Source organism: Doryrhamphus excisus, chromosome 9 (genome assembly GCF_030265055.1).
Source record: "Doryrhamphus excisus isolate RoL2022-K1 chromosome 9, RoL_Dexc_1.0, whole genome shotgun sequence".
In the NCBI taxonomy this organism is placed as follows: Eukaryota; Metazoa; Chordata; class Actinopteri; order Syngnathiformes; family Syngnathidae; genus Doryrhamphus; species Doryrhamphus excisus.
In genome coordinates, this window is record NC_080474.1 from 19083549 (window position 1) to 19110878 (window position 27330).

A 27330-nucleotide genomic window follows, 5' to 3' on the forward strand; every position below is an offset into this window, starting at 1 on the left:
GGTAACCTTTGACCATAGGTTGACTCTTTATAGTAAAATGCAAATTTACAGTAAATCTTTCTATCATTTCTATTTTCTATTTATTCATAGATGTCATAGATGTATTACATTTTTTTATATGTGTGGAAAAAATGTAAAATGTACAAATCGAAAGCGATACTGACCTCTTTTCACCTGCACAGTGTACATGAAACTATGCTGCCAGACAGCTGCAGACAGCAAACAAACATGTGTGTTTCATGCTCTCTGTTGACACAGTGCGGAGTGAAACTACACCCATGGTATTAGGCACGCCTGCTTGAGGAAACCATTGGTGGTTGTTACATTTGAAATGTGTTATAATATGTACAGCAACATATATATGTTTACTGTAGCTCTCAGTATGTTGCAGTGCACTTCTATGATCATAATAAACAATGACAAGGGGTGATTTTTAGTGACGCAAAAGCCTTTATTTATGTAAAGTAAAAAAATAAATGGAAGTCCACATTCAAACTGGCAACACAATCACATATGAGAAAGCATTCAGGTATCACATTGCGAGCATGCTAACGTGCTAGCAATGTTAACATGATAATATTAGCATGTAAACATTGCCACATGCAAATATTTGTTAACATTGTTAACATGATAATATTAGCATGCTAACAGCATGTTAGCATGCTAGCATGTTAGCAATGTTAACATGATAATATTAGCATGTAAACATTGCCACATGCTAATATTTGTTAACATTGTTAACATGATAACATTAGCATGCTAACACCTAGCAAAATTGTGGGGGGTCAGGGGTTTTGTTTAATTGCCTGCGTAGTCTTGCCAGGATCCTCATACTGTTTTTTTAACATGATATTAACAATGTTAACAAATATCAGCATGTAGCAATGTTTACATGCTAATATTATCATGTTAACATTGTTAACAAATATTAGCATGTAGCAATGTTTACATGCTAATATTATCATGTTAACATTGCTAGCAGCAGACAGACAGCATCCAACATTGCTAGCATGCAAACATGAGCATAATAGCATTTTTTGCGATTTCCATTCATATGAACTTAAACAGAAACTTTCTATCATAGTAGGTGTTAGCATGCTAAAATAATTCTACTGCCATTTTTAGCATTTCCGGAGGTAGGCGCTTAGCAAACACTTTCATGTTACCATTTCTATCACTTCTATTTTTTACACAATCACACACGAGAAAGCATTCAGGTATACTTTGCCGAGGATCACACTTTTATTCGTCCGTTCGATTGCTAACACTGCAGCCTGTGAAATGGCTTTCTTTAAATGGGTGTGCATTTTCAGCTATATGTGCCATAACTATTGTCCAAAATAGCGCTTAGTTGTTGGACATCTGTCAGTTGATTATGGAGAAATGTATGTTAAGGAGTCAGAAACATTCATGTAAAGAACATACCTGAAGATTGTGCATACTTTCAGTAAGGTTACATTAAATTTGATTAGATACTGAGCAGCAGCAGATATGGCTTAAGTGCTTGCAGTGCAACAGCGTGGATTTTTAGGGAAAACGGTGTGCCCTCAAAAGCCTTGATCCATGCCTGGAGCCCCACCAGGAGTTCCAATTAAGAGTTCCTATTATGCAGCATGGCGATCCGCCTCAGTGAGTCGCTATGGTCTAAGCACAGTCTAGTTTTGCAGCTGACCTCCAGCCACTGCAGAGAACCACGGCTGGACATCACCTGAGAGGGTCAGAACATCCATGTTATGGCCTGGAAGCATCATGCAGAGGACAGCAGATGAAGATATCTTCTCACCATGTTGATGATATCCTCGGAATCAGCGCTTGAGTCCAAGTGAAGGTTGATGACTGTGGTTTCCACCCAGGCGTTATCTGTGTTCCTGGTGTCGTCCACGTAACCTTCAAACACCTGAAGCACAAAAACACAAAGGAATACACAATCAGACAATAAATGATCAATTATTGATTTTAATAGCGGAAGTATGTATGCCAATATCACATATATCAGGCAATAGTTTTCATTCATTTATCACCATTACTATGAATTGTTTAATCTAGTATCTGTTTATTTTCATTTATTTTCTATTTATTTCGGTGCATTCAAAGGCCGTTGTACTTTACTGCATTGATATTTACTCACCAAAGTGTGGACCTACCAGTGTTCCCTCGGCTATTTTTTCATGTAATTTTTCATACAAGTTCTTGCCCATGGTTCTCATCAAAGCCGTTGGCAGCCGATCCACAGTTTCGACGGGTCCCTGCAGGGGTTTAATTGGGAGATGCAAGGTAAATGTTTACTTTACCATAAGGGACACAAAATGACAGCCGAAGCTACCTGACCCTAACCGCTACTCATTAGTTCTTCAGTAACTAGTCTACGATATTCATAACTACTCTAAATGTATCTGCCTTAGGTCCTCAGTAACTACTCCAGTCATTAGTTCTTCTTTAGTTCCTCAATAACTACTGTAATAACTACTCTAAATGTATGTGCCTTAGTCATTAGTTCTTCATTAGTTCCTCAGTAACTACTGTAATAACTATTCTAAATGTATGTGCCTTCGTCATTAGTTACTCATTAGTCCTTCATTAGTTCCTCAGTAACTACTGTAATAACTACTCTAGATGTAAGTGCCTTAGTCAGTTCCTCGTTAGTCCTTCATTAGTTCCTCGGTAACTACTGTAATAACTACTCTAAATGTATGTGTCTTAATCATTAGTTCCTCATTAGTCCTTCATTAGTTCCTCGGTAACTACTGTAATAACTACTCTAAATGTATGTGCCTTAGTCATTAGGTCCTCGTTAGTCCTTCATTAGTTCCTCAGTAACTACTGTAATAACTACTCTAAATGTATGTGCCTTAGTCATTAGTTCCTCGTTAGCCCTTCCTTAGTTCCTCAGTAACCACTGTAATAACTACTCTAAATGTATGTACCTTAGTCATTAGTTCCTTGTTAGTACTTCATTAGTTCCTCAGTAACTACTGTAATAACTACTCTAAATGTATGTGCCTTAGTCATTAGTTCCTCATTAGTCCTTCATTAGTTCCTCAGTAACTACTGTAATAACTACTCTAAATGTCTGTGCCTTAGTCATTAGTTCTTCATTAGTCCTTCATTAGTTCTTCAGTAACTACTGTAATAACTACTCTAAATGTGTGTGCCTTAGTCATTGGTTCCTTGTTAGCCCTTCATTAGTTCCTCAGTAACTACTGTAATAACTACTCTAAATGTGTGTGCCTTAGTCATTGGTTCCTTGTTAGCCCTTCATTAGTTCCTCAGTAACTACTGTAATAACTACTCTAAATGTATGTGCCTTAGTCATTAGTTCTCCGTTAGAACTACTTCATTAGTTTCTCAGTAACTACTGTCATGACTACTCTAAATGTATGTGCCTTGGTCATTAGTTCCTCATTAGTCCTTCCTTAGTTCCTCTGTAACTACTGTAATAACTACTCTAAATGTATGTGCCTTAGTCGTTAGTTCCTCGTTCGCCCTTCCTTAGTTCCTCAGTAACTACTGTAATAACTACTCTAAATGTATGTACCTTAGTCATTAGTTCCTTGTTAGTACTTCATTAGTTCCTGAGTAACTACTGTAATAACTACTCTAAATGTATGTGCCTTGGTCATTAGTTCCTCATTAGTCCTTCCTTAGTTCCTCTGTAACTACTGTAATAACTACTCTAAATGTATGTGCCTTAGTCGTTAGTTCCTCGTTCGCCCTTCCTTAGTTCCTCAGTAACTACTGTAATAACTACTCTAAATGTATGTACCTTAGTCATTAGTTCCTTGTTAGTACTTCATTAGTTCCTGAGTAACTACTGTAATAACTACTCTAAATGTATGTGCCTTAGTCATTAGTTCCTCATTAGTCCTTCCTTAGTTCCTAAGTAACTACTGTAATAACTACTCTAAATGTATGTAACTTAGTCATTAGTTCCTTGTTAGTCCTTCATTAGTTCCTCAGTAACTACTGTATTTTTGTGTACCTAATTGTAAAGTCAAACCACAATGAATTGTCAGTGGGACTCACCCCAGGTAGAACCAAGGTCTTCAGGTGCTCATCGGCAACAGCCAGAAATTCCAAAACTGACCGTCCACTGTCCCTCACACTGGACAAAGAAAAACATCCAACCTAATGTATATCAGATCCTGGAAGCCCACATTCCACTTGGATCTGTTTGATTTGACCCCACCGTGTAATCACAAGGTCTACATGCAGATTTGGACCCAGATGGTTGAGCGAACCCTGACCCCTGATGCCGGTTCTCCCTCCAGGGTTTCTAGTGTCAATTATGGAATCAGATACATGAGACAATGAAGCATGATGGTAACATGACTGTACTGGGCCGTGAAGAACCATACCTGTAGTTTTCCAAGATGGATTCTGATCTGTGAGGAAGACAACAACAGGCTTAGTTCATTTAAAATTATGGATTTGGATTTTTTTTACTTTTTACTGTATTTTGCGTGGGGCGGCACGGCGGTCTAGTGTGAATGGTTGTTTGTCTATATGTGCCCTGTGATTGGCTGGCCACCAGTCCAGGGTGTACCCCGCCTCTCGCCCAAAGACAGCTGGGATAGACTCCAGCACCGCCGCGACCCTCGAGAGGACAAGCGGTAGAAAATGAATGAATGTTGACTCTGTTGCAAGGTAGTCGAGTGGTTACCGTGCAGGCCTCACTGCTAGGAGACCCGAGTTCAATTCCACCCTCGGCCATTTCCGTGTGGAGTTTGCATGTTCTCCCCGTGCATGCATGGGTTTTCTCCGGGTACTCCGGTTTCCTCCCACATTCCAAAAACATGCTAGGTTAATTAGCGACTCCAAATTGTCCATAGGTATGAATGTGAGTGTGAATGGTTGTTTGTCTATATGTGCCCTGTGATTGGCTGGCCACGAGTCCATCAGTCCCCGCCTTTTGCCCGAAGACAGCTGGGATAGGCTCCAGCACCGCCGCGACCCTCGAGAGGATAAGCGGTAGAAAATGAATGAATGTTGACTCTGTTGCACGGTAGTCGAGTGGTTACTGTGCAGGCCTCACAGCTAGGAGACCCGAGTTCAATTCCACCCTCAGCCATCTCTGTGTGGAGTTTACATGTTCACTATGGAATAGCGGTTGCGGGCCATTTCTGGGAAGGTTCACCAGTGTTCCATTTTTTGACCACTTGTGGATAAATGGCTCTCACTATGGTTTGCTGGAGTCCCACAATTTTAGAAATGGCTACAACTTTAGAAAGGAGACCTAAGTTCAATTCCACCCTCGGCCATGTCTGTGTGGAGTTTGCATGTTCTCCCCGTGCATGCGTGGGTTTTCTCCGGGTATTCCGGTTTCCTCCCACATTCCAAAAACATGCTAGGTTAATTAGCGACTCCAAATTGTCCATAGGTATGAATGTGAGTGTGAATGGTTGTGAATGCACGGGGAGAACATGCAAACTCCACACAGAGATGGCAGAGGGTGGAATTGAATTTGGGTCTCCTAGCTGTGAGGCCTGCGTGCTAACCACTCGACTACCGTGCAGCCCAACATAACATAAATTCAAACCTACATACCAAATTTCTAATTAAAAAAAAAATATATGTATGTTGTGAGGGCGGCACGGCTGTCGAGTGGTTAGCGCGCAGACCTCACAGCTAGGAGACCAGGGTTCAATTCCACCCTCGGTTATCTCTGTGTAGAGTTTGCATGTTCTCCCCCCGTGCATGCGTGGGTTTTCTCCGGGTACTCCGGTTTCCTCCCACATTCCAAAAACATGCTAGGTTAATTAGCGACTCCAAATTGTCCATAGGTATGAATGTGAGTGTGAATGGTTGTTTGTCTATATGTGCCCTGTGATTGGCTGGCCACCAGTCCAGGGTGTACCCCGCCTCTCAAAGACAGCTGGGATAGGCTCCAGCACCACCGCGACCCTCGTGAGGAAAAATGAATATTTTGCGTGATGTCACCCATGATGGCGGTTTGAATTCCAAACTGCGGTGAAGGGGCTTTACAGGATAGACTGCAAGTGTTACAGGAAATAACAAAATCCTACCCATCCACGTTATCTCCTTTGTCCTCTGCGCTATAATAAGAAGGCAAGTATGAGCTGAAGCTGACCTGAAAACAACAACAGTAACACAAAATGGTCCGTCACATGTAGATCAAAAATATTTGCGGTATGGAGCAGTGGGTGAAATGTTAATGTAAATGTTAATTACCTCCCACGGCACCTTCTCCTCGGGCACCGGGAAGCGGGTGACTTTGCTGTTGGGGTAGTGGAACTGGCGTGCCTTGAAATGGAACCCATCCGATTCTTTCACCGATGTTTCGGACAAATCCTTCACTGTTGGAAGTACGGCTGCAGCAAAGGGAACAAATATGTATGTTTTTGTAATAAATATATATATGATATGGAATGTAATGAAATAGGAAGAAAGGTGCTAGCAGACTGAGTGGTTGGTCTTCTTTCAAAGCAAGACCCCTGGATTTCAGACTGTCCATAATCCACTGCAGGCCTTTGGCTGACTGGACAACCTGCATGATCAAATTCAATGAAAACGACGCGTCACAGACCGCGACTTGTACTTTTGTAATATCTGCCACAACAACCTGCTCCTCCAGTCGCGTCAGTCGTTTCATCAAGATCACAGAGCTCATCTCCTCTTCCCGCTCCAACCTATCAGTTATGGTGGCGATTCTTTGGGGAGAAAAACAACAAAAGAGTACGTGAAAACGACTCTCCGTCGTTCCTTTGGAAAACGTATTGCGTCCTTCTTACTTCTGCGCCGTGTCCACGATGCATCGCTCCATCGTCTCACTCTGCTGCTGCTGCGTGGACAGCAGGTACCTGTCCTTCATCAAGGTCTCCCATGACAGCAGCTCCTCCTCCTCAATGTGAGGGAGCTCCGTTCCTCAAGAGAAAGATTATGGAATGTTAAAAATGTGTGTATTAGCAGGTTACTTCCTGGTTCATGGAGGATGATATGATATTATATATATATATATACATATATATATATTATATTATATATTATATTATGTAATATCCAACAGTTACTGATTGTAACTGTTTCATATTAACATATTATATTATATTAAATTATAATATTGTATTATGATTTATTATATATTATATTATTATATATTATATTATAACATATTATAATTATATAATTAATTATAATATATAATATAGTATATAGTAATATAATATAATATTAATATAATATTATATATATAATGTATAATATAATATAATAATACTGCCATATGCAGTATCAAAAATTGTTAAATCTTAATAATAATAATATAATATAATAATATATAATGATAATCATAATAATATAATAATGTAATGTAATGTAATACAGCTTCAATGTAATGTAATCTAATGTAATAAAGATAAAATAAAGTAAAATAATGTAATATAATATAAAATAATAATATATATAATGATATATTAATAATATAATAATATAATAAATATAATATAATATAATAAACATAACATAACATAACATAACATAACATAACATAACATAACATAACATAACATAACATAACATAACATAACATAACATAACATAATATAATATGCCTTGTGCCTTTTAATGTTCATAGAATGGATTCCCAATCTGTGGCGTACTCACTAAACTTTCTGGATTTATGGGATGGCCTGCACAGCACCACGTTCCTTATGAAGATGTACAGATGGCTGAGGATGATGAAGGGAGGAGGGGCAGCAGGGCGGCTATGGTATTCCTTGATAAGCTCATATCTCTGGAACTTCCATATTCGATCAGTGTTGTCCTGCACTTCCTGGAATGTGAAGCTGAAAAGAGATAACAAGAGAAGACTCGGGTGAAAAAAAACGTGCGAGTATGAAGAATGAAGTAGTGGGACGACGTACTTGAAGATGGCGATCAGCAGGTTGAGCAGAAGTATGTTAGCAAAGAGAAGGTAAACACACAGCATGATGATGGTGAGCCACTCCGGGAAGGCTGGGGTTTGGTTTTCATTCAGCACGGGACATTTGGGCTTTAAGGGATCGGTGGCGTTCATGCTGCAGGAGTCCATGTCAAACGCAGCGTCTGCATTGGGAAATCACATCTTTTAAACAAGGCACGGAATAGGACGGGGGTGCTGGAGCCTATCCCAGCTGTCATCGGGCGAGAGGCGGGGTACACCCTGGACTGGTGGCCAGCCAATCACAGGTCACATATAGACAAACAACCATTCACACTCACATTCATACCTATGGACAATTTGGAGTCGCTAATTAACCTAGCATGTTTTTGGAATGTGGGAGGAAACCGGAGTACCCGGAGAAAACCCACGCATGCACGGGGAGAACATGCAAACTCCACACAGAGATAACCGAGGGTGGAATTGAACCCTGGTCTCCTAGCTGTGAGGTCTGCGCGCTAACCACTCGACAGCCGTGCCGCCCTCACAATATACATATTTTTTTTAAATTTGAAATTTGGTATGTAGGTTTGAATTTATGTTGAATATTGGGCTGCACGGTGGACGAGTGGTTAGCACACAGGCCTCACAGCTAGGAGACCCAAATTCAATTCCACCCTCGGCCATCTCTGTGTGGAGTTTGCATGTTCTCCCCGTGCATACGTGGGTTTTCTCCGGGTATTCCGGTTTACATTCCAAAAACATGCTAGGCTAATTAGCCACTCCAAATTGTCCATAAGTATGAATGTGAGTGTGAATGGTTGTTTGTCTATATGTGCCCTGTGATTGGCTGGCCACCAGTCCAGGGTGTACCCCGCCTCTCACCAAAAGACAGCTGGGCTAGGCTCCAGCACCTCCACGACAGTATCCCTCGGATACTGTGAACATCCAGCAGCAACACAACATTTTGGCATGACTACTATTTTGATGAAAAATATACTGAACCAGTGCTGCACAGAGGCCGGGTGGTTAGCACACAGGCTTCACAGCTAGGAGACCCAAGTTCAATTCCACCCTCGGCCATCTCTGTGTGGAGTTTGCATGTTCTTCCCGTGCATGCGTGGGTTTTCTCCGGGTACTCCGGTTTCCTCCCACATTCCAAAAACATGCTAGGCTAATTAGCGACTCCAAATTGTCCATAGGTATGAATGTGAGTGTGAATGGTTGTTTGTCTATATGTGCCCTGTGATTGATTGGCTGGCCACCAGTCAAGGGTGTACCCCGCCTTTCGCAAAACAAATGGCAATGGAAAAAAAAACATATATTTGAATCCCATAACGGCTGCACGGCGGTCGAGTGGTTAGCACGCAGTCCCAGGTTTAACACAGATTTTTCTAACACCTAGATCTACAAACAATGTGATACGGACTTCCTTATATGGGCTGCAGATTGCCTACACTCAGTAAATGCCGGCCTACTGTACGTATCCGGAAGTCCTCGGGAGCGCTTGGGAGCGTGACCAATCACAGCGGAGTGGGCGTGTCTAGAGCAGTGCCGGAGTTTGGTGTACTAAATTAAACATACTGCTTGTGTCACAAGCAGGAAGTCCATGGAAAACTGCAGGAAGAGGTGCAGAATCTGGAAGATCTAGAAAGCTTTCGTGTGTAGCTGCTCAACAGGAGTCCACAACTCAATACAAAGCGCCAAAAATGAGCGTAATTGATCCCCTTTAATAGCCATCAACTAAATTGTATTTATTTGTATTTCTGCTCACAATCCACGTTGGTGGGAACGTTGCCAAAGATGATGAGATACGGCTCGTAAACAGCTCCACGGATGATCCATTCCAGACGATTGTCATTATGGATCAGGATACCCTGTTTGGCCACACCGTACGCCACCACCCAGATGCTCAGCAGGAACATGAAGAAGAACATGTCCATCATCTGGATCAAGAGTCAAGATGTAAACACACCAGTTAAGATATAATTCAGAAACATTTCTGTATCGGATCATCTTTTATGTATGTGATTTTTGCATATGGATTGTCTTACCATTCTCCTGACAATGATAATCTTAGGTCCAAGTGTACGACTGATGCTGAAGATGGCCATGAGACGCAAGCAGAAGACTACAAAATCAATGCAGAGGATGATCTTACCGGTATAGAACAGCTTCGTCGTTAGCCTTCAAGACAAGAAAGTGGCCTTCAAGACCAACCAGGAGATGGACCACCATTAAATTTAAAGGTAACTCACCTAAACACGAGGCCGATAATAAAGAGGATGATGGACAGAACGTCTAAAATATTCCACAGTTCTCGAATGTACACCCTGGCTTTCTTATGGAACCCAAATCCATCTGGGTCATAAAACAACTGAAGTGAGAAGAAGATATTGATATTGCTATGAGATATTGTTGACAGTTAGAATAGCATTTAGTGTATGAATTTCTTCCAGTGATAGCAGAGAAGACACATGTGATTATAACCATAGAACCAGAAATGAAATGGTTTACGATATAAGTATCTCTTACCTGCCGGACCTCCTCACACACCAGGGAGAAGAGCCACACATATAGCAGAATCTCCCCAGGAGAAGGTGTGGCCTGGAAGTCCATCATCAGCACCACCGCAAACAGGAAGAGGAAAGCGAAGTACGACACAATGTTCCAGTAAAACTTAACCTGCGGGGAACTGTAGAGGCCGGTCAGTCTGGTCCAGCAGTTCAGAGACTTCATGGTGGTGAGGTCGCTAATCGGGAGCACGAAAGATCACAAACGTTAACAACAACTAGAAAATTCCCACGGAAATTTTGATGGGCTTGCCACGTGTGCTGTGAACCTCGGGCCCGGTGCGCCAACGGCTACCGTGCTAGCACCTAGCAAGACAGCCTCAAGTACCGAAAAGGTTGATGCTGTCCCATAGTGTCCCCACATCATGCCATGTGTCTATTTGCCTTTAGAAATGAGTAAATTAGCTAAAATGCTAACATGCTAACAGTCATCATGCTAGCACCTAGCAAGAGGGCCTCAAGTTTAGAAAGTGCCAAGGTTGTCCTATAACCTTCCTACATCATGCCATGTGTGTATTTGCCTTTAGACATGAGTAAATTAGCTTAAATGCTAACATGCTAGCAATTAGCACTTAGCCACAGGGAGAGTTGAGAAGTTTATCTAAAAAATGAGCCGTTAATCACGTTTCTACGTGGCCGTATGGCTGAGCTACAAGGCTGTGAAAAGTCTGTAAATTCTCGTTTTCCCTAGAATGTGGCTGTTCTAAAAATAGAACAGGTGTATCTAATCTAGTGGCCCATTTTTGAACGTTTTGGTGAATAGCGTCGCCATGGTTACACAAAATGTTCCAAAAAAAAAATACCGCTGTAGTCCTGAGCGTCAGGATTCCGGCGGTGTAACATGTGTGGGGGTCCTTCTTGCGTTTTTTGCCGCATTACGCGCACAAAAATGGGAAGATTAAGATATAATAATAGCTAAAACATCACAAGGAATAACAATATGGGCTTGCTCAATAATGCAAGCCCATAATTATTACACTGAAAACTAAATGTTTACTCACCAGCTTTTGACTTTGGTTGTGAACACACTTCCTGTCACACTCTCCACTGTCTTTATAGCTTTGTTTTTTTCCACTTCCCGTTGGATTAACTCATCACGTCTAGAAAAAAAAAAAAAAAAAAAAACATGTACAATCCACCGGGAGAGACTAATGAACATTGTATATTGATTTGCTACACAAGGAAACAGAACCATCAAAGTCGTTTCTGCACATTATAAATTATTCATCAACATCATCAATCGATAAGGACGCTAATAATGTCTTAAGAGGCATTGCTACCATCTGGTGGTGCCTTCAAGTACACACAATTACAAAACTTCATTCATTTTTTACCGCTTATCCTCACGAGGGTCGCGCAGAAGTGCTGGAACATATCCCACACCCTGGACTGGTGGACAGCATATCACAGGGCACATATAGACAAACAACCATTCACACTCACATTCATACCTATGGACAATTTGGAGTGGCTAATTAACCTAGCATGTTTTTTTGGAATGTGGGAGGAAACCGGAGTACCCGGAGAAAACCCACGCATGCACGGGGAGAACATGCAAACTCGACACAGAGATGGCCGAGAGTGGAATTGAACTCGGGGCTCTTAGCTGTGAGGCCTGCGTGGTAACCACTCGACCGCCGTGCAACAGAGGCAACATTCATTCATTTTCTACTGCTTATCGACGAGGAAAACAGACATGTGTGCACATGGCAACATATTGAGTTAGTGATTGAGTTAATTTTCATTCACTGTGTGATTAACTAATTCATATATGTATTATCATTCCAGACCGAGTCCCGCCAAGATTTCTTAATCTTGTCACATTTTAATCTTGTAGCATGAGATCTTGTCACACCGCTAGCATACAGGGATTGCTATGTTTACGTTTGGATCTGAACAAAACCATTCAACTTCACCTGTAAGTCAGAAAGCCAGTGTAGATGAGTGGAAAGCATATCATGCAGATCATCACTCTCCACACATGATTGTCCACCGAAAGCTCCCCACACCAGATCTGAGTCAAGAGGGCCTGAGGAAGGAGGGGGGGGGTCACAAAAGTCATTGCTTTTTTTTGTTTGTTTTAATGTTTAATTGTGTTTATGGTAATGGTAATGGTTTAATTTCATTTGAACATGCATCAGATTACAATTGAATGCATCACATAATCAGTTCACAGTTCCACATGTCCAAAAGGAGTAGGAAGAAGCAAAGCTTATTAAATCCTACCCCTCCATCTGGTACTTTTACAATCTGTAACTGTTACATTTGTTCACTTCCTGCTTTCCTAATATAATTTTAAATTTTTTTAAAAAAAATTACATTTTTTTAATTTTATTAAATTTTATTTTTTTAATTAAAATTAAAAATATTAAAATAATAAAATAATTTAAAAAATCAAATATTTTATTATTTTTATTTTTGTCCCGTAGCAAAGTACGAGGTGATATGACCATACAATGACATAATGGTTACCATAGTAACCGTCAGTAAGTAAATATAGTGACATGTATAGCACATCATGACTGGTTCAAGGCTCTTCAAAAATATTATTTTGAATAGTTTATGTTTTTACCATGTTAAATTGCTGTTCATATATAGTGAAACATGATGCTATCTGTGTTAGTTATTTAAAAAAAACATCTTTTTGGTCATACTTTTACTGAAGCACATATGTAATAATAGACTTAGACACTTATTGAGGTGGATTAAAAGTGTCGAGATAACTCATGCGGGGGCATTATCACCGTACCTGAACACCCGACAGCGCCACAAAGCTTTTACAGTTAGCTGCCAGTGCCAGTCTCAGGCATGTGGTCCTCCCCCATAATGGCGACACGCGAATCAGCAGCTTTTTAGCCCGCTCTTCACCATTGCTGTAACACTGTGTGAACACACCTGCAACACAGGAGATGGATGAATCAGCCTTTTGTCATTCATGTGACAGTATACAGTATACAATATACAATATACAGTATACGGCAGGGGTCTCATACACGCGGCCCAAATGTGGCCCGCAGGACACTAGTTTGAGGCCCCCGCCTTGATATGAAAGTTTAATGTTAGTGAAAAAATTATTACGTTTGATTAATGTTCATGTTAAAGGTTAAATAACTCTTAATAGTTATCCTCCCTATCCGTGTGGAAGTGGTAGGTTTTTGGCTATTTAAGTTTAAAGGAAATAACTTGAAGGCTACTGTTTATTACGTTTGATTAATGTTCATGTTAAAGGTTAAATAACTGTTAATAGTTAGCCTCCCTATCTGTGTGGAAGTGGTAAGTTTTTGGTTATTTAAGTTTAAAGGAAATAACTTGGAGGCTACCGTTTAGGTCGCTAGCTCTCTAGTTTGCGAGTTAGCATGTGTCTCAAGACCCTGCAGTTGCGCAATATGTTGTAAATAAAAAAAGTATAAATGTGACTATAGTCGTGTTTTGTCATGTCTACAGGGCTCTAATAATGCTTTGTTCATTTTAATCTGAAAAAAATAATTTGTCAACACACCAACTATATGTGGTTTCTTAAGTTTTTATTATTTGCCGTTTTATTATTATTATTATTATTATATTTATTTATTACTGATTGATTGATTTTCTTTATTCTTGATTTGTTTATTTATTTTCCATCTTATTTTGTGCAGAACAATAAAAATTAAGATATTTGAGAACAGTGGAATGTTTTGTCAGAGCTTTTATTGTAGAAAATCGGAACCAAAAGTTTGTATATTTTTCCGTTTCTAATAAATGCATTTTTTTTTTTAAAACCTGATGCGGCCCAGCCTTGCCCAGACCCTAGCTCCGGTGGCCCCCATTTAAATTGAGTTTGAGACCCCTGGTATACGGTATACAGTATATTCATACCTATAGCGTGCCTTTCGTAGTCATTGGCCAGCTCTAGCATGTTGACGGCTTCATCCGCATCGTTTTCTTCCTCCGCCATTTTCTTTAAGATCTTACATGCGGCCAGAGCAGCGGATATGCAGTCTGTACACTGTGTAAATAAGAGTACACTTAATATACAAAATATACAAATACAGTTCCCCAGCTTTGTCCCTATTGTCACAACCTGCTCCCAGGCAATTTCGGATAGCTCCTTATTGTTTTGTACAACTGCCCAAAGAAAAAGGTCTCTAGCTGGGTCTCTCTGGGCCTCGGCAAGGTCCATCCTGAGGGGAGCTTGGGATCCTGATAGGCTTCTTGACAGCTGGAAGGACAGCGAAAGGGATTGGGTAATGTGCTTCTGTACGATGGCTAAATTCTAATCTCGTAACGTTTCCTGTACTTCAGAAGTACTAATAATTGTTTAAATATTCTGCAGTTTGTGAGTCAATGAGGAAACTTTCCTAAAACTGTTCTTTCCAAGCGCCTGCAAGGCATGCTGGGTAGTCCATCCACCACAAAAATATGAACAATATGAACAGCAGATATCTACAGCATCTTAACTCATCTTAGTAGTGTGGAGTGGATACCGCAAGTTGATTAATTTTGATTAGATTTAGTTTTATTTAATTGTAATGACTGTTTTTATTGTATTATGTTTGAAGTTTGAAATGTAATTTTTTTGGACCCCAGGAAGAATAGTCTGCAGTGAGGACTAATGGGGATCTGTAATTAACAATAATAATAATAACAATAATCTTTGCTTACTTCTATGACAAGCTCCTCAACATATTTTGCAATTAAGCAAAAATGCAAAAAACACAGAACGAGTACCACAGCCTACCCAGCATGCCTTGCGGTGCTGTTTTTTTTTTTTTGGGGGGGGGGCATGGGTAGATATTTATTTGAATGGAGTTGTGTTGTTTGAATGGCTTTTTTCTGCAAGCTACAGATTGCATCTGATTATTTTGGGACTCAGTGCTAAAAAAGCACTGCAAATCATTTTGCCGGGAAATGTTTTTATATTAAAAGTTTTTAAAACACGCTTGGCGTGACTGATTTGGCCTGCTGTCTGCAGTTTGATCACCGCTGGTCTAAGAAAATGTTGTGTAAAAAGGCACAATTTTTTTGCTGTTATGATTATTTTAGTTTTATTTAGTTTTTTTGTTGTGGCTTATTTTGCTCACCGATGCTGCATCCTCCATGTTAAACTGATACGTCATGGTCGGCGGAGGGTAGATGGGCTGGGTGAAGTTGCCCAGCAGGTGCCGCACCTCATCGGAAACGAAACTCAAGCAGATGCCCTCACTCGGTCCCGCCTGCACCCGGTTCTTGAGGACAAAGACTTTCCTCCTCCGGCAGCAGGATGAGTGGACACGTTTGGCCAGCTTGCGGAGGAAGAAGCAGCTGGGCAGCTTTTTGTAGAGGTCACACAGCGTGTCTTCACTCTGCAGGAACTCTCTTAGACTCACGCCGTTCTCCAGAAGGAGACTCACAAACTGGGGCTTGTTCCCTGCCAGGGCCGAGAACATGGCCCAATGGAGGGCACCTGACTGGAATGGAGAGTAAAGCACATTTTAAGGCAAGTGACTGCAAGTATAGCTACGGGAATCATCTGATTCACCGACCTTCCACTGGCTTTCGTCGGTGAAGATCTCGGTGGCGGCTATGTCCACTCGGTTCCAGACTATAGCCAGCTCCAGCTGCCTCCTCCAGCCCTCCATTTCCTGTGACTCACTGGCCCTGGAAGCTAAGACGGTACCGTATAATGAGAGTTAATATGTGTAACATGGCATATTTCCTGTGCTGGAATGATACAATATACAATATACAGTATACGGCAGTGGTCTCATACACGCGGCACGCGGGCCAAATGTGGCCCGCAGGACACTAGTTTGAGGCCCCCGCCTTGATATGAAAGTTTAATGTTAGTGCGGCCCGCGCAAATTTGATATGGATGCTGTATGGTATCATGTACCCAGAAAAATTATTACGTTTGATTAATGTTCATGTTAAAGGTTAAATAACTGTTAATAGTTATCCTCCCTATCCGTGTGGAAGTGGTAAGTTTGATATGGATGCTGTATGGTATCATGTACCCAGAAAAAATTATTACGTTTGATTAATGTTCATGTTAAAGGTTAAATAACTGTTAATAGTTATCCTCCCTATCCGTGTGGAAGTGGTAAGTTTTTGGCTATTTAAGTTTAAAGGATATAACTTGAAGGCTACCCGTTTAGGTCGCTAGCTCTCTAGTTTGCGAGTTAGCATGTGTCTCAAGACCCTGCAGTTGCGCAATATGTTGTAAATAAAAAAAAAGTATAAATGTGACTATAGTCGTGTTTTGTCATGTCTACAGGGCTCTAATAATGCTTTGTTCATTTTAATCTGAAAAAAATAATTTGTCTACCCACCAACTATATGTGGTTTCTTAAGTTTTTATTATTTGCCGTTTTATTATTATTATTATTATTATGTTTATTTATTACTGATTGATTGATTTTCTTTATTCTTGATTTGTTTATTTATTTTTCATCTCAAGCAAATGCCCTCACTTGGTCCCGCCTGCACCCGGTTCTTGAGGACAAAGACTTTCCTCCTCCGGCAACAGGGCTAAAAAAAAAAAATCAGGAAGGACACACACACTTTTTCGCTTTATATCCCAAAATTCATTAATTTTTCTTGTGCTTGGAACCCAATTTTTATGACAACGATGAAATAATTTTACAACACTGAGCTCCATAAATATTGTCCGACCAACAATTTGCTTGCACTTTGCATCAGCCTGCTTAACTGCTGCAACGTCTCCCTCTGGCTTTTAATAACGAGATACTGGTGCCAGTCAAGAACCGAAAAGGAGAACACATTTCACTTTTGGCATCAGATCCTCTCTCAGTCAGCAGGAAGCCGGCCAGGAAATTGTTTTAATAATTAAATAGAGGTCAGAGATGGAAACAATTTGAATGTGGAATAACGAGCCCACCTTTGAAGAGCGCTTGCAGAATGGCCACATCCACATCCCCGTGACTGTCCCCGCCACCTCGGAACACCGTCAGCAGATGAGACATCCTGATGATGTCCTGAATCTGTCACAGGATGTGGACAATTTAAATTAAATTAAATTAAATTAAATTAAATTAAATTAAATTAAATTAAATTAAATTAAATTAAATTAAATTAAATTAAATTAAATTAAATTAAATTAAATTAAATTAAATTAAATTAAATTAAATTAAATTAAATTAAATTAAATTAAATTAAATTAAATTAAATTAAATTAAATTAAATTATTCATTCATTTTCTACCGCTTATCCTCACGAGGGTTACATGGGTGCTGGAACCTATCCCAGCTCTCTTCGGGCGAGAGGCGGGGTACACCCTGGACTGGTGGCCAGCCAATCACAGGGCACATATAGACAAACAACCATTCACACTCACATTCATACCTATACCTATACCTATACCTATACCTATACCTATACCTATACCTATAAAATAAAATAAAATAAAATAAAATAAAATAAAATAAAATAAAATAAAATAAAATAAAATAAAATAAAATAAAATAAAATAAAATAAAATAAAATAAAATAAAATAAAATAAAATAAAATAAAATAAAATAAAATAAAATAAAATAAAATAAAACAGAGAATGTATTTACTCACCTTTTTGGTCCACTCGATGATACTGAGGTCAGAGAAGTTGTCATACTCGTGGCTGAGGAACTTCTTCAGCAGGCGGTGGATGAGGCTGATGGTGACCTGGCTCACAGGTAGTCCCGCCGCGTGGGCAATCACGTCGGCCATTCTTCCAGAGCCCTCTAAGACCACACACGGTGTGTCGTTGAGCATGGCTGTGTAGATGGTCTGAGAGTGGAGAGACACACAGATACAAATATAACATGGTTGGACCGGGAGGAGACAAAGACAACAGAAGTGAAGACTCACGTTGAGAGTGCCTGCTCCTCCATCCAAAACCACACACACCACAGGGATGGTCACTCCAACAGCTGGCAATGAAAAACACATGTTGTGGTTTAAAAAAGCAGCATAGAGGAAGTGACAGCGGTGGAAAATATAATAAAATATACTAAGTCATGTGATGTTCAGGCTCCCAAATATGGTTCCTTGTATTGATTCATGAGTCCATCAGATATTATTTACCTGGAATTGCATACTACCTTTGTTTCCGAGAGGCTTTCCGGAAATGCACTTCTCCAGACGACTCCGCAGATCGATTTCAACACCGTAGCGTCCGTGTGTCCCATCATCCACGAGCAGGAAGTGAGTGTGGTTGTTATCAAGGCACGGCATTCGACCCTTAACATCCATCGGGTAATGGGCGGGGAAACAACCCTGAAGAGAAGATACTTTAAAGTTCATACAAATATACGTATACTACATAAGTGATGAATATAACCATGAAAATGTATTATACAGTACCTGTGAATGCACCAAAACATCTCTATTGTTAATGACTCCCCATGTTGCCAGTCCAATGGTGACAATCTGGCCCTGCATGGAGCTGCTCAGGGAGTAATCCCTCACCGCCTGGCCGACATGCTTCATTACACCCGTGTTGGTGCCGCCTGTGATGATCCAAGCACCTGGATATAGCAGAGCAGTGTAGTATTTAATAACGTAGTACAAGCTAAAAGCATTTAACTATATTATATTTGGGGGCGGGGCGGCACGGCGGTCGAGTGGTTAGCGCGCAGACTTCACAGCTAGGAGACCAGGGTTCAATTCCACCCTCGGCCATCTCTGTGTGGAGTTTGCATGTTTTCCTCCCACATTCCAAAAACATGCTAGGTTAATTAGCGACTCCAAATTGGCCATATGAATGTATGAATGTGAGTGTGAATGGTTGTTTGTCTATATGTGCCCTGTGATTGGCTGGCCACTAGTCCAGGGTGTACCCCGCCTCTCGCCCAAAGACAGCTGGGATAGGCTCCAGCACCCCCGCGACCCTCGTGAGGATAAGCGGTAGAAAACAAATTTAATTTAATTTAATTTAATTTAATTTAATTTAATTTAATTTAATTTAATTTAATTTAATTTAATTTAATTTAATTTAATTTAATTTAATTTAATTTAATTTAATTTAATTTAATTTAATTTAATTTAATTTAATTTAATTTAATTTAATTTAATTTAATTTAATTGGCTGGCCACCAGTCCAGGGTGTACCCCGCCTCTCGCCCAAAGACAGCTGGGATAGGCTCCAGCACCCCCGCGACCCTCGTGAAGATAAGCGGTAGAAAACAAATTGAATTGAATTGAATTGAATTGAATTGAATTGAATTGAATTGAATTGAATTGAATTGAATTGAATTGAATTGAATTGAATTGAATTGAATTGAATTGAATTGAATTGAATTTAATTGGCTGGCCACCAGTCCAGGGTGTACCCCGCCAAAGACAGCTGGGATAGGCTCCAGCACCCCCGCGACCCTCATGAGGGAAAAAGCGGTAGAAAATGAATGAATGAATGAATATTTGGGGGCTGTTTTAACTGTACAGATAAGTTAGCCGTACAGGTAATGTATTATGTAACTAAATCAAACTAAAATAAACAAAAATTACTTAGACTACGATGTTCCAACCATACTAGCAGTGATGATATTGTTTTTTTTTAAATTCTCCTGCCCCTTCAGATTTGAATTGCGACAATCTCCTGTTGCATAAAAATTGGAATCGCACCTATTGTATTGCATCAGGAGTCACTTTATAGCTCATTGGCGACCATAGAGATCATTGATCGGCACAGTTCAATGTCCGTTTAGCAATGACAGGCATTATCCGATCTCCCTGCTTGCATTGCATGCAGCCATATTAGGAAATATTTGAGTCGTATTATGTTTTTAGCCTCAAATGATGGCAGCCAGCGGCACGGCGGTCTAGTGGTTAGCGTGCAGACCTCACAGCTAAGAGACCAGGGTTCAATTCCACCCTCGGCCATCTCTGTGTGGAGTTTGCATGTTCTCCCCGTGCATGCGTGGGTTTTCTCCGGGTACTCCGGCTTCCTCCCACATTCCAAAAACATGCTAGGTTAATTAGCGACTCCAAATTGTCCATAGGTATGAATGGGAGTGTGAATGGTTGTTTGTCTATATGTGCCCTGTGATTGGCTGGCCACCAGTCCAGGGTGTACCGCGCCTCACGCCTGAAGACAGCTGGGATAGGCACCAGCACCCCCGCGACCCCTTGAATGAATGATGGCAGCCGGATTGGATCCCGGAATATCTGGTTCTAAGCACTTTTTTTGTGGGTTACACAGCTATGACACAAATCAGCATAGAAGAAACAAACCAAGAAGCAAAAAGCTAAAAAAAATGCACAATTTGGAGTTCAATGGAAATTTTGGTTAAAAAAACAAAACACATATCATACACGCCACTAGATGACAGTATCACTACACAAACAAATGTTTGAAGGATTTCGGTGAGCAGTTTTACTTTATTTTAGTTTTATTAAACCATGGTTAACTTCTTTTTATACTTTTATGGCAGTTCAAAATGTTTAAATATTATTTATTTAAATAATATTACTTTTTTTAATATTTAAATAATATTTAATAAAATTATTTATTAAATGTTTAAATATTATTTAAAATATTGCCTATACATTATCATATTATTATTATTATTATTATTATTATTATTATTATTATTATAATCAAGGCTTTGTGATGGTGACATTTTGGGGCAAGGACCGAATCAACTTTTGGACCATTGTGATGGTTTGATGGTTGTGCTAGTACTTGCATGTTGTCAGAGATGCTAACCTGTTGTCTGCGCCACTTTGATGAGGCCCCTTTGGAAAACATTCTTGAGCCGCGTCTTCAGATAGAAGTTCTTGGCTCCTCCGGTCACTGAGATCAGTAGGTTTGGGGGAGACAGCTTCCACTGTTCAGTCAGTAACTGGTACAGGACCTCGGGACTGGTCTCTGTGGACACTCGGGCATACTGACAATGAAGGGAAATGTGTCCAATATAAGGCCTGTGAGCATTTTTGGTACATAAATTTAGAGTAGTAACTAATGAAGAAGTAATGAGGAACTAATGAGTCATGTTGAGGGGTAATACTTTACAATAGGGTACTCAAATGACAGCAGTTAACAAGGAGGAAACCTACCTAACCCTAAAAACTACTCATTAGTACTTCATTCATTCCTCAGTAACTACTATGAATCTAAGTGCCTTAGTTCCTCAGTAACTACTCTCTACTCATTAGTACCTCTGTGACTGCTCTAAATTGATGTGCCTAAGTCAAGTTCTCAATAGTTCTTCAATAATTCCTCAGTAACCACTCTAAATGTATGTGCATTAGTGCCTCAGTAACTATTCTAAATGTGTGCACCTTAGTTCTTCAGTAATTGCTCATTGGTTCCTCAGTAACTACTCTAAATTTATGTGCTTCTGTTCCCCAATAACTGCTCTAAATGTGGGCGCCTTAGTTCCTCAGTAACTACTCATTAGCTTCTCAGTAACTACTCTAAATATGTGAGTAAATGCCTTGGTAACTAATCTAAATGTGTGCCTCAGTCATTAGTTCTTCATTTGTTCTTCAGTAACTACTCATTCGTTCCTCAGTAGCTACTCTAGATGTATGTGCCTCAGTTCCTCAGTCACAACTGTAAATTTATGTGCCTTATTTCCTCAGTAACTACTCTAAATGTATGTGCCGTAGTTCCTCAGTAACAACTATAAATGTATGTGCCTTAGTTCCTCAGTAACTACTCATTCATTCCTCAGTAGCTACTCTAAATATATGTGCCTCAGTTTCTCAGTCACAACTATAAATTTATGTGCCTTATTTCCTCAGTAACTACTCTAAATGTATGTGCCTTAGTTCCTCAGTCACAACTATAAATTTAAGTGCCTTATTTCCTCAGTAACTACTCTAAATGTATGCGCCTTAGTTCCTCAGTAACAACTATAAATGTATATGCCTTAGTTCCTCAGTAACTACTCCTAATGTATGTGCCTTAGTTCCTCAGTAACTACTCAATCGTTCCTCAGTAACTACTCTAAATGTGTGCCTTAGTTCATCAGTACCTATTCATTCGTTCCTCAATAACTACTCTAAATGTATGTGCCTTAGTTCCTCAGTGGCTACTCTTAATGTATGTGCCTTAGTTCCTCAGTAACTACTCTAAATGTGTGCCTTAGTTCATCAGTACCTATTCATTCGTTCCTCAATAACTACTCTAAAATGTATGTGCCTTAGTTCCTCAGTAACTACTCATTTGTTCCTCTGTAACTACTCTAAATGTATGTGCCTTAGTTCCTCAGTAACAATTATAAATGTATGTGCCTTAGTTCCTCAGTAACTACTCTTAATATATGTGCCTTAGTTCCTCAGTAACTACTCAATCGTTCCTCAGTAACTACTCTAAATGTGTGCCTTAGTTCCTCAGTAACAACTATAAATGTATATGCCTTAGTTCCTCAGTAACTACTCTTAATGTATGTGCCTTAGTTCCTCAGTAACTACTCATTTGTTCCTCAGTAACTACTCTAAATGTGTGCCTTAGTTCCTCAGTAACAACTATAAATGTATATGCCTTAGTTCCTCAGTAGCTACTCTTAATGTATGTGCCTTAGTTCCTCAGTAACTACTCTAAATGTGTGCCTTAGTTCCTCAGTAACAACTATAAATGTATGTGCCTTAGTTCCTCAGTAGCTACTCTTAATGTATGTGCCTTAGTTCCTCAGTAACTACTCTAAATGTGTGCCTTAGTTCCTCAGTAACAACTATAAATGTATATGCCTTAGTTCCTCAGTAGCTACTCTTAATGTATGTGCCTTAGTTCCTCTGTAACCACTCATTCGTTCCTCAGTAACTACTCTAAATATGTGCCTTAGTTCATCAGTACCTATTCATTCGTTCCTCAATAACTACTCTAAAATGTATGTGCCTTAGTTCCTCAGTAACTACTCATTTGTTCCTCTGTAACTACTCTAAATGTATGTGCCTTAGTTCCTCAGTAACAATTATAAATGTATGTGCCTTAGTTCCTCAGTAACTACTCTTAATATATGTGCCTTAGTTCCTCAGTAACTACTCAATCGTTCCTCAGTAACTACTCTAAATGTGTGCCTTAGTTCCTCAGTAACAACTATAAATGTATATGCCTTAGTTCCTCAGTAACTACTCTTAATGTATGTGCCTTAGTTCCTCAGTAACTACTCATTTGTTCCTCAGTAACTACTCTAAATGTGTGCCTTAGTTCCTCAGTAACAACTATAAATGTATATGCCTTAGTTCCTCAGTAGCTACTCTTAATGTATGTGCCTTAGTTCCTCTGTAACTACTCATTCGTTCCTCAGTAACTACTCTAAATGTGTGCCTTAGTTCATCAGTACCTATTCATTTGTTCCTCAATAACTACTCTAAATGTATGTGCCTTAGTTCCCTAGTAACTACTCATTTGTTCCTCAGTAACTACTCTAAATGTATGTGCCTTAGTCATTAGTTCTTCATTAGTTCCTCAATAACTACTGTATTTGTCTATACCTTATTGTAAAGTGAGACCGGATTAGGTAGTTTCACTCCTCATGAACTACTGTAATTTCGTGTACTTTATGAATGTTACCTTAAAGTGTTACCAGTAAAGGTAATGTTTTACCTTGGTCGTCATCTGCCTCAAACCACCAAAGCTGATGTCCCCGAAAGCGTCTGTGGGTACTTCACGGACATGTCTGTGTGCGTCCCACACCTCGCCATTGAAGTCCTCTTCTTTGATGGCCTCGGCCGCATGCTGGCTCTTCCCGTAGCCACACATGCACACATCCTCTCTGTGGCAGCAACAAGAGGTCACGGAGGGTCAATGACAAGGTCGTTTCGTGGAACCTTTTAAACACAGGAGCAAGTCATACCTGGCACCTTTTTTAAAGAAGCAACACTCCTTCTTGCGGATGTTGTGTCTGATCCAGGCGGCATGCTGGAAAGAAGGTGAAAGAGAAAGTACCTTAATGGCACCACTCGCGCTTAAGGTCAGATTCTGGATCAGCTGAGACCCTCCTGTCTCCGCCATAGTCCCTGCAACGCTACACAAGACAGGCCGAGTCTGGGAGCAGGTAGCAGTATGGAATAGCTTCCACGGAGTCCAGCCTGTTTGTGCTGTCTCATTCCTCTCTTATACTCGTGTGATGTCAGTGAGAGCTAAGCAGGCTGCCAGACCTCCCATTTACCGAAAGTCAGATGCCGGCGATGGATCGATACATTACATCAACTGATGGCGGATTAATTACCACTTTATAACAAAAAAAAAAAAAAACATTAAAGATGCAGCACTTGGAAACATAACACAGATTGTATTCAATGGCATTTCACAAATAAGTGGACAGATTTTATTCAACTCCAGGCATCTCCGTGATGAACACACAGCTAATGTATAATATCAATGTATAAATTAAGATTTCTGTGCATGCCTTGATAACGATTAAAACAGAAATATGGACAATCAAAGGTAATAAAAGGTGACTTACATTTATTCAACAAGCCTCTCTTTTTTCTCTTTTCACTTCTAAAATGTTGATTTGGGGGGGGGAGCCATTCATTTAGGGGGCGTTTGGATAAAATTATCTGAAAATCAATTAATAACCGTGCTCGTTAGCTCATGTATGCATCTATTATGCTCATTTTTCGGCCCTTTGTATTGAGTTGTGGACTCCTATAGAGAAGCTACTCACAATAACCAGCACGCAAAGCTTTATAGTTCTTCCAGAATCTGCACCTATTCAGCTGTATTTTTTTTTTTTTTTGGTTTCGTGGTTCCCGCAAACTGTGAGCAGTCTGATGAAAATTGATCTCTATAGAAGCCTGGGGACCGTCTCCAAATGTTTTCTTTCTTTGGTTTTTGTATTAATTCAATGCCAACTCCTCAGTAAAAAAAAAAAAAAAAAGTAGCTATTGGCTATGCAAGAAGTCGCTAGATGACGTAATTTGTTATTTGGCAATTTTGGTTATTTTTATTAGTGTTTTAGTCAACAATTTATGGATTTTTATAATAATAATCATGAATAAATTCAATTCTTTAACATGTATGTTCAATGAATTCACATCTGTGAAGAGTAGGACAACAAAAAAAATGACATCTTGATTTTGTTTTCTTTGTTTCTCATAAGATTTAAACTCTAAAAAAAATCATATTTTTTCTTCACTATTTCAGTTCTATGCCACTGTACTAAAATTATAAATCTTATCTTGTTCTTCCATTTCTGCTATTTCCTTTTTCTGCAACTTGATTAAAAAAAATAAATCCATCTCTATTTGTTGTTTTGTTTGTCATGGTATTACAACTTAAAAGAAAGTACACTTTTTCCTTAATATTTCAACTTTATGCAACTAAAATGTCATATTATGCAATGTATTATTGTGTTATTCTGGTAAACTTGCAACTTTTTACATTAAAATTAACTTTTTTTCTGAATAGTTAATAATAACTTTATTCTTGTAAAATTACTGCATTTTTGCTGTGTGTGTTTTTATGGCTTTCTTATTAAATTATGAGTGTGTCGAGGGCCAAAAAAAAGTTGTATTAACATATACTAAACTATTAATACAACTTAATAAATGAAAAGGCACTTCCACATCTTTAAGGGTAACTAACTATATGTCTTGTTTTTAAAAAAATCACAAATACTTGATATTTGATTGATTTTTTGAGTTTAAGTTTTATTATCAGAACTGAAGAAATGAAAAATAATATAATTGATGAGTTTTGCAGCGGCCATATTTATGTTACATTGTGTCATAGTCATTTGTGATTACTAATATGTTACAAAAATACATATTAAGGTTGGCAATGGACAGTATTTAACGTGTGCTTTTGGGAGGTAAACAAGTCACTCAATGTATTGGCATCGGTATCTTCAAAATGACAAAAGAGTGGTATCAGTAACTGGTATCACCCATCATGTCTTAGAATGCCTGTAATAGGACTTCATTTAAAAGCGAGGCTCCGCCCACCGCAGCCAACCATTGTAAGGCAAAAGTGTATCACAAAATACATTCCTCATTCTGCTCCAAAATATTTAAAACCATTACATTTATACCAAGAGTAAATATTAAAAGTGGAGAGACCAAACCGTGTCCTTTGAGAGTTTAAAAAAACAACTCGGCGATTAGGGATGACGTCACCAAAATGCGCCCGCTTTTGGCGCCATTTAAGCTGCGGGAAGAGTGACCGTCGTCCTTTCGATCCACAAATAAGGTAGGTTAAACAAGTAATGTGTGTGTTCTTCTCTAAAAAAAAACGACAGAAACCGAGTGTACACCCTCGTCTTCCTGGTCAGTATTTAGAACTTTGAAAATTACATATACTCGCTGTAAAGATAAGCTATACTATGTTAACCCAGAGTCTAACACTAGTTAGCTAACCAGTGCCCGGCTAAATAGCTCACTATGCTAAAATAAGAATGAATAAATAAATCTGGCTGCCAGTTGCTAACCTGAGAAGGACTTTGCCTGTTGATCTGCATAAATATATATGTGCAGTGTTGATGGGACCAGCTAACTTACTTTGTCAGTTGAACTGATGTATGTATGTATGTGTGTGTGTGTGTGTGTGTGTGTGTGTGTGTGTGTGTGTGTGTGTATGTTATTCGTTCTTACAGTAAGCTGTTTACTGTGTACAAAAACCACTGTAAAACACAACTGCCTCATGAGGTCTTGTGTATGCTATAGTGTCAAAAAATATTCTTGTGACAGGTTTTGGGAGTGGGGGAGTCAACCACTAAAACTAAAATTGCCTAATGTTTTTTTTTTTTTGCACGTTTTAAAAACAAGGTCTTGTGTGTGTGTGTTATAATGAAAGCACTAACTTTAAAAACACTTGTGTGACAAATCTAAAAATAACACTAACTCAAAGGGTTTTTTTACAGGAAAAATGGTAAAACAAAGGGCACACAAAAAAGCTCTTGTGTTTGCCATGGTGTCAAAAACAAAAACTGCAAACTTGACCAAAAAAAGAGAAAAAAATGTGCAAAATGTTGTGA

The 27330-nt window shown here is 39.4% G+C and overlaps 1 protein-coding gene across 2 annotated transcripts; it reads right to left on the reverse strand.

The window, feature by feature from the left end:
* Positions 1–825: 825 nt before the first annotated feature.
* trpm2 (transient receptor potential cation channel, subfamily M, member 2) lies at positions 826–26829 on the reverse strand. 2 transcript variants are annotated; one of them, XM_058082696.1, is made up of 34 exons: positions 26785–26829; positions 24208–24272; positions 23958–24126; positions 21111–21291; positions 18767–18930; positions 18505–18679; positions 18272–18333; positions 17990–18190; positions 17306–17408; positions 15951–16072; positions 15510–15875; positions 14510–14647; positions 14305–14434; positions 13199–13344; positions 12366–12478; positions 11451–11549; positions 10562–10628; positions 10412–10483; positions 10135–10253; positions 9931–10063; positions 9651–9822; positions 7881–8061; positions 7621–7802; positions 6750–6882; positions 6581–6668; positions 6421–6505; positions 6190–6329; positions 6024–6088; positions 4356–4382; positions 4187–4273; positions 4024–4102; positions 2145–2246; positions 1784–1897; positions 826–1708 (listed from the first exon to the last, which is right to left on the reverse strand). In XM_058082696.1, the coding sequence occupies exons 1-34, from the start codon at positions 26812–26814 to the stop codon at positions 1592–1594; spliced, it is 4227 nt and encodes a 1408-aa protein (XP_057938679.1). In that variant the 5' UTR covers positions 26815–26829; the 3' UTR covers positions 826–1591. The 2 variants fall into 2 exon arrangements, with proteins under 2 accessions (XP_057938679.1, XP_057938678.1); XM_058082695.1 differs by having other exon boundaries at positions 10412–10628.
* Between the last annotated feature and the right edge of the window lie 501 nt (positions 26830–27330).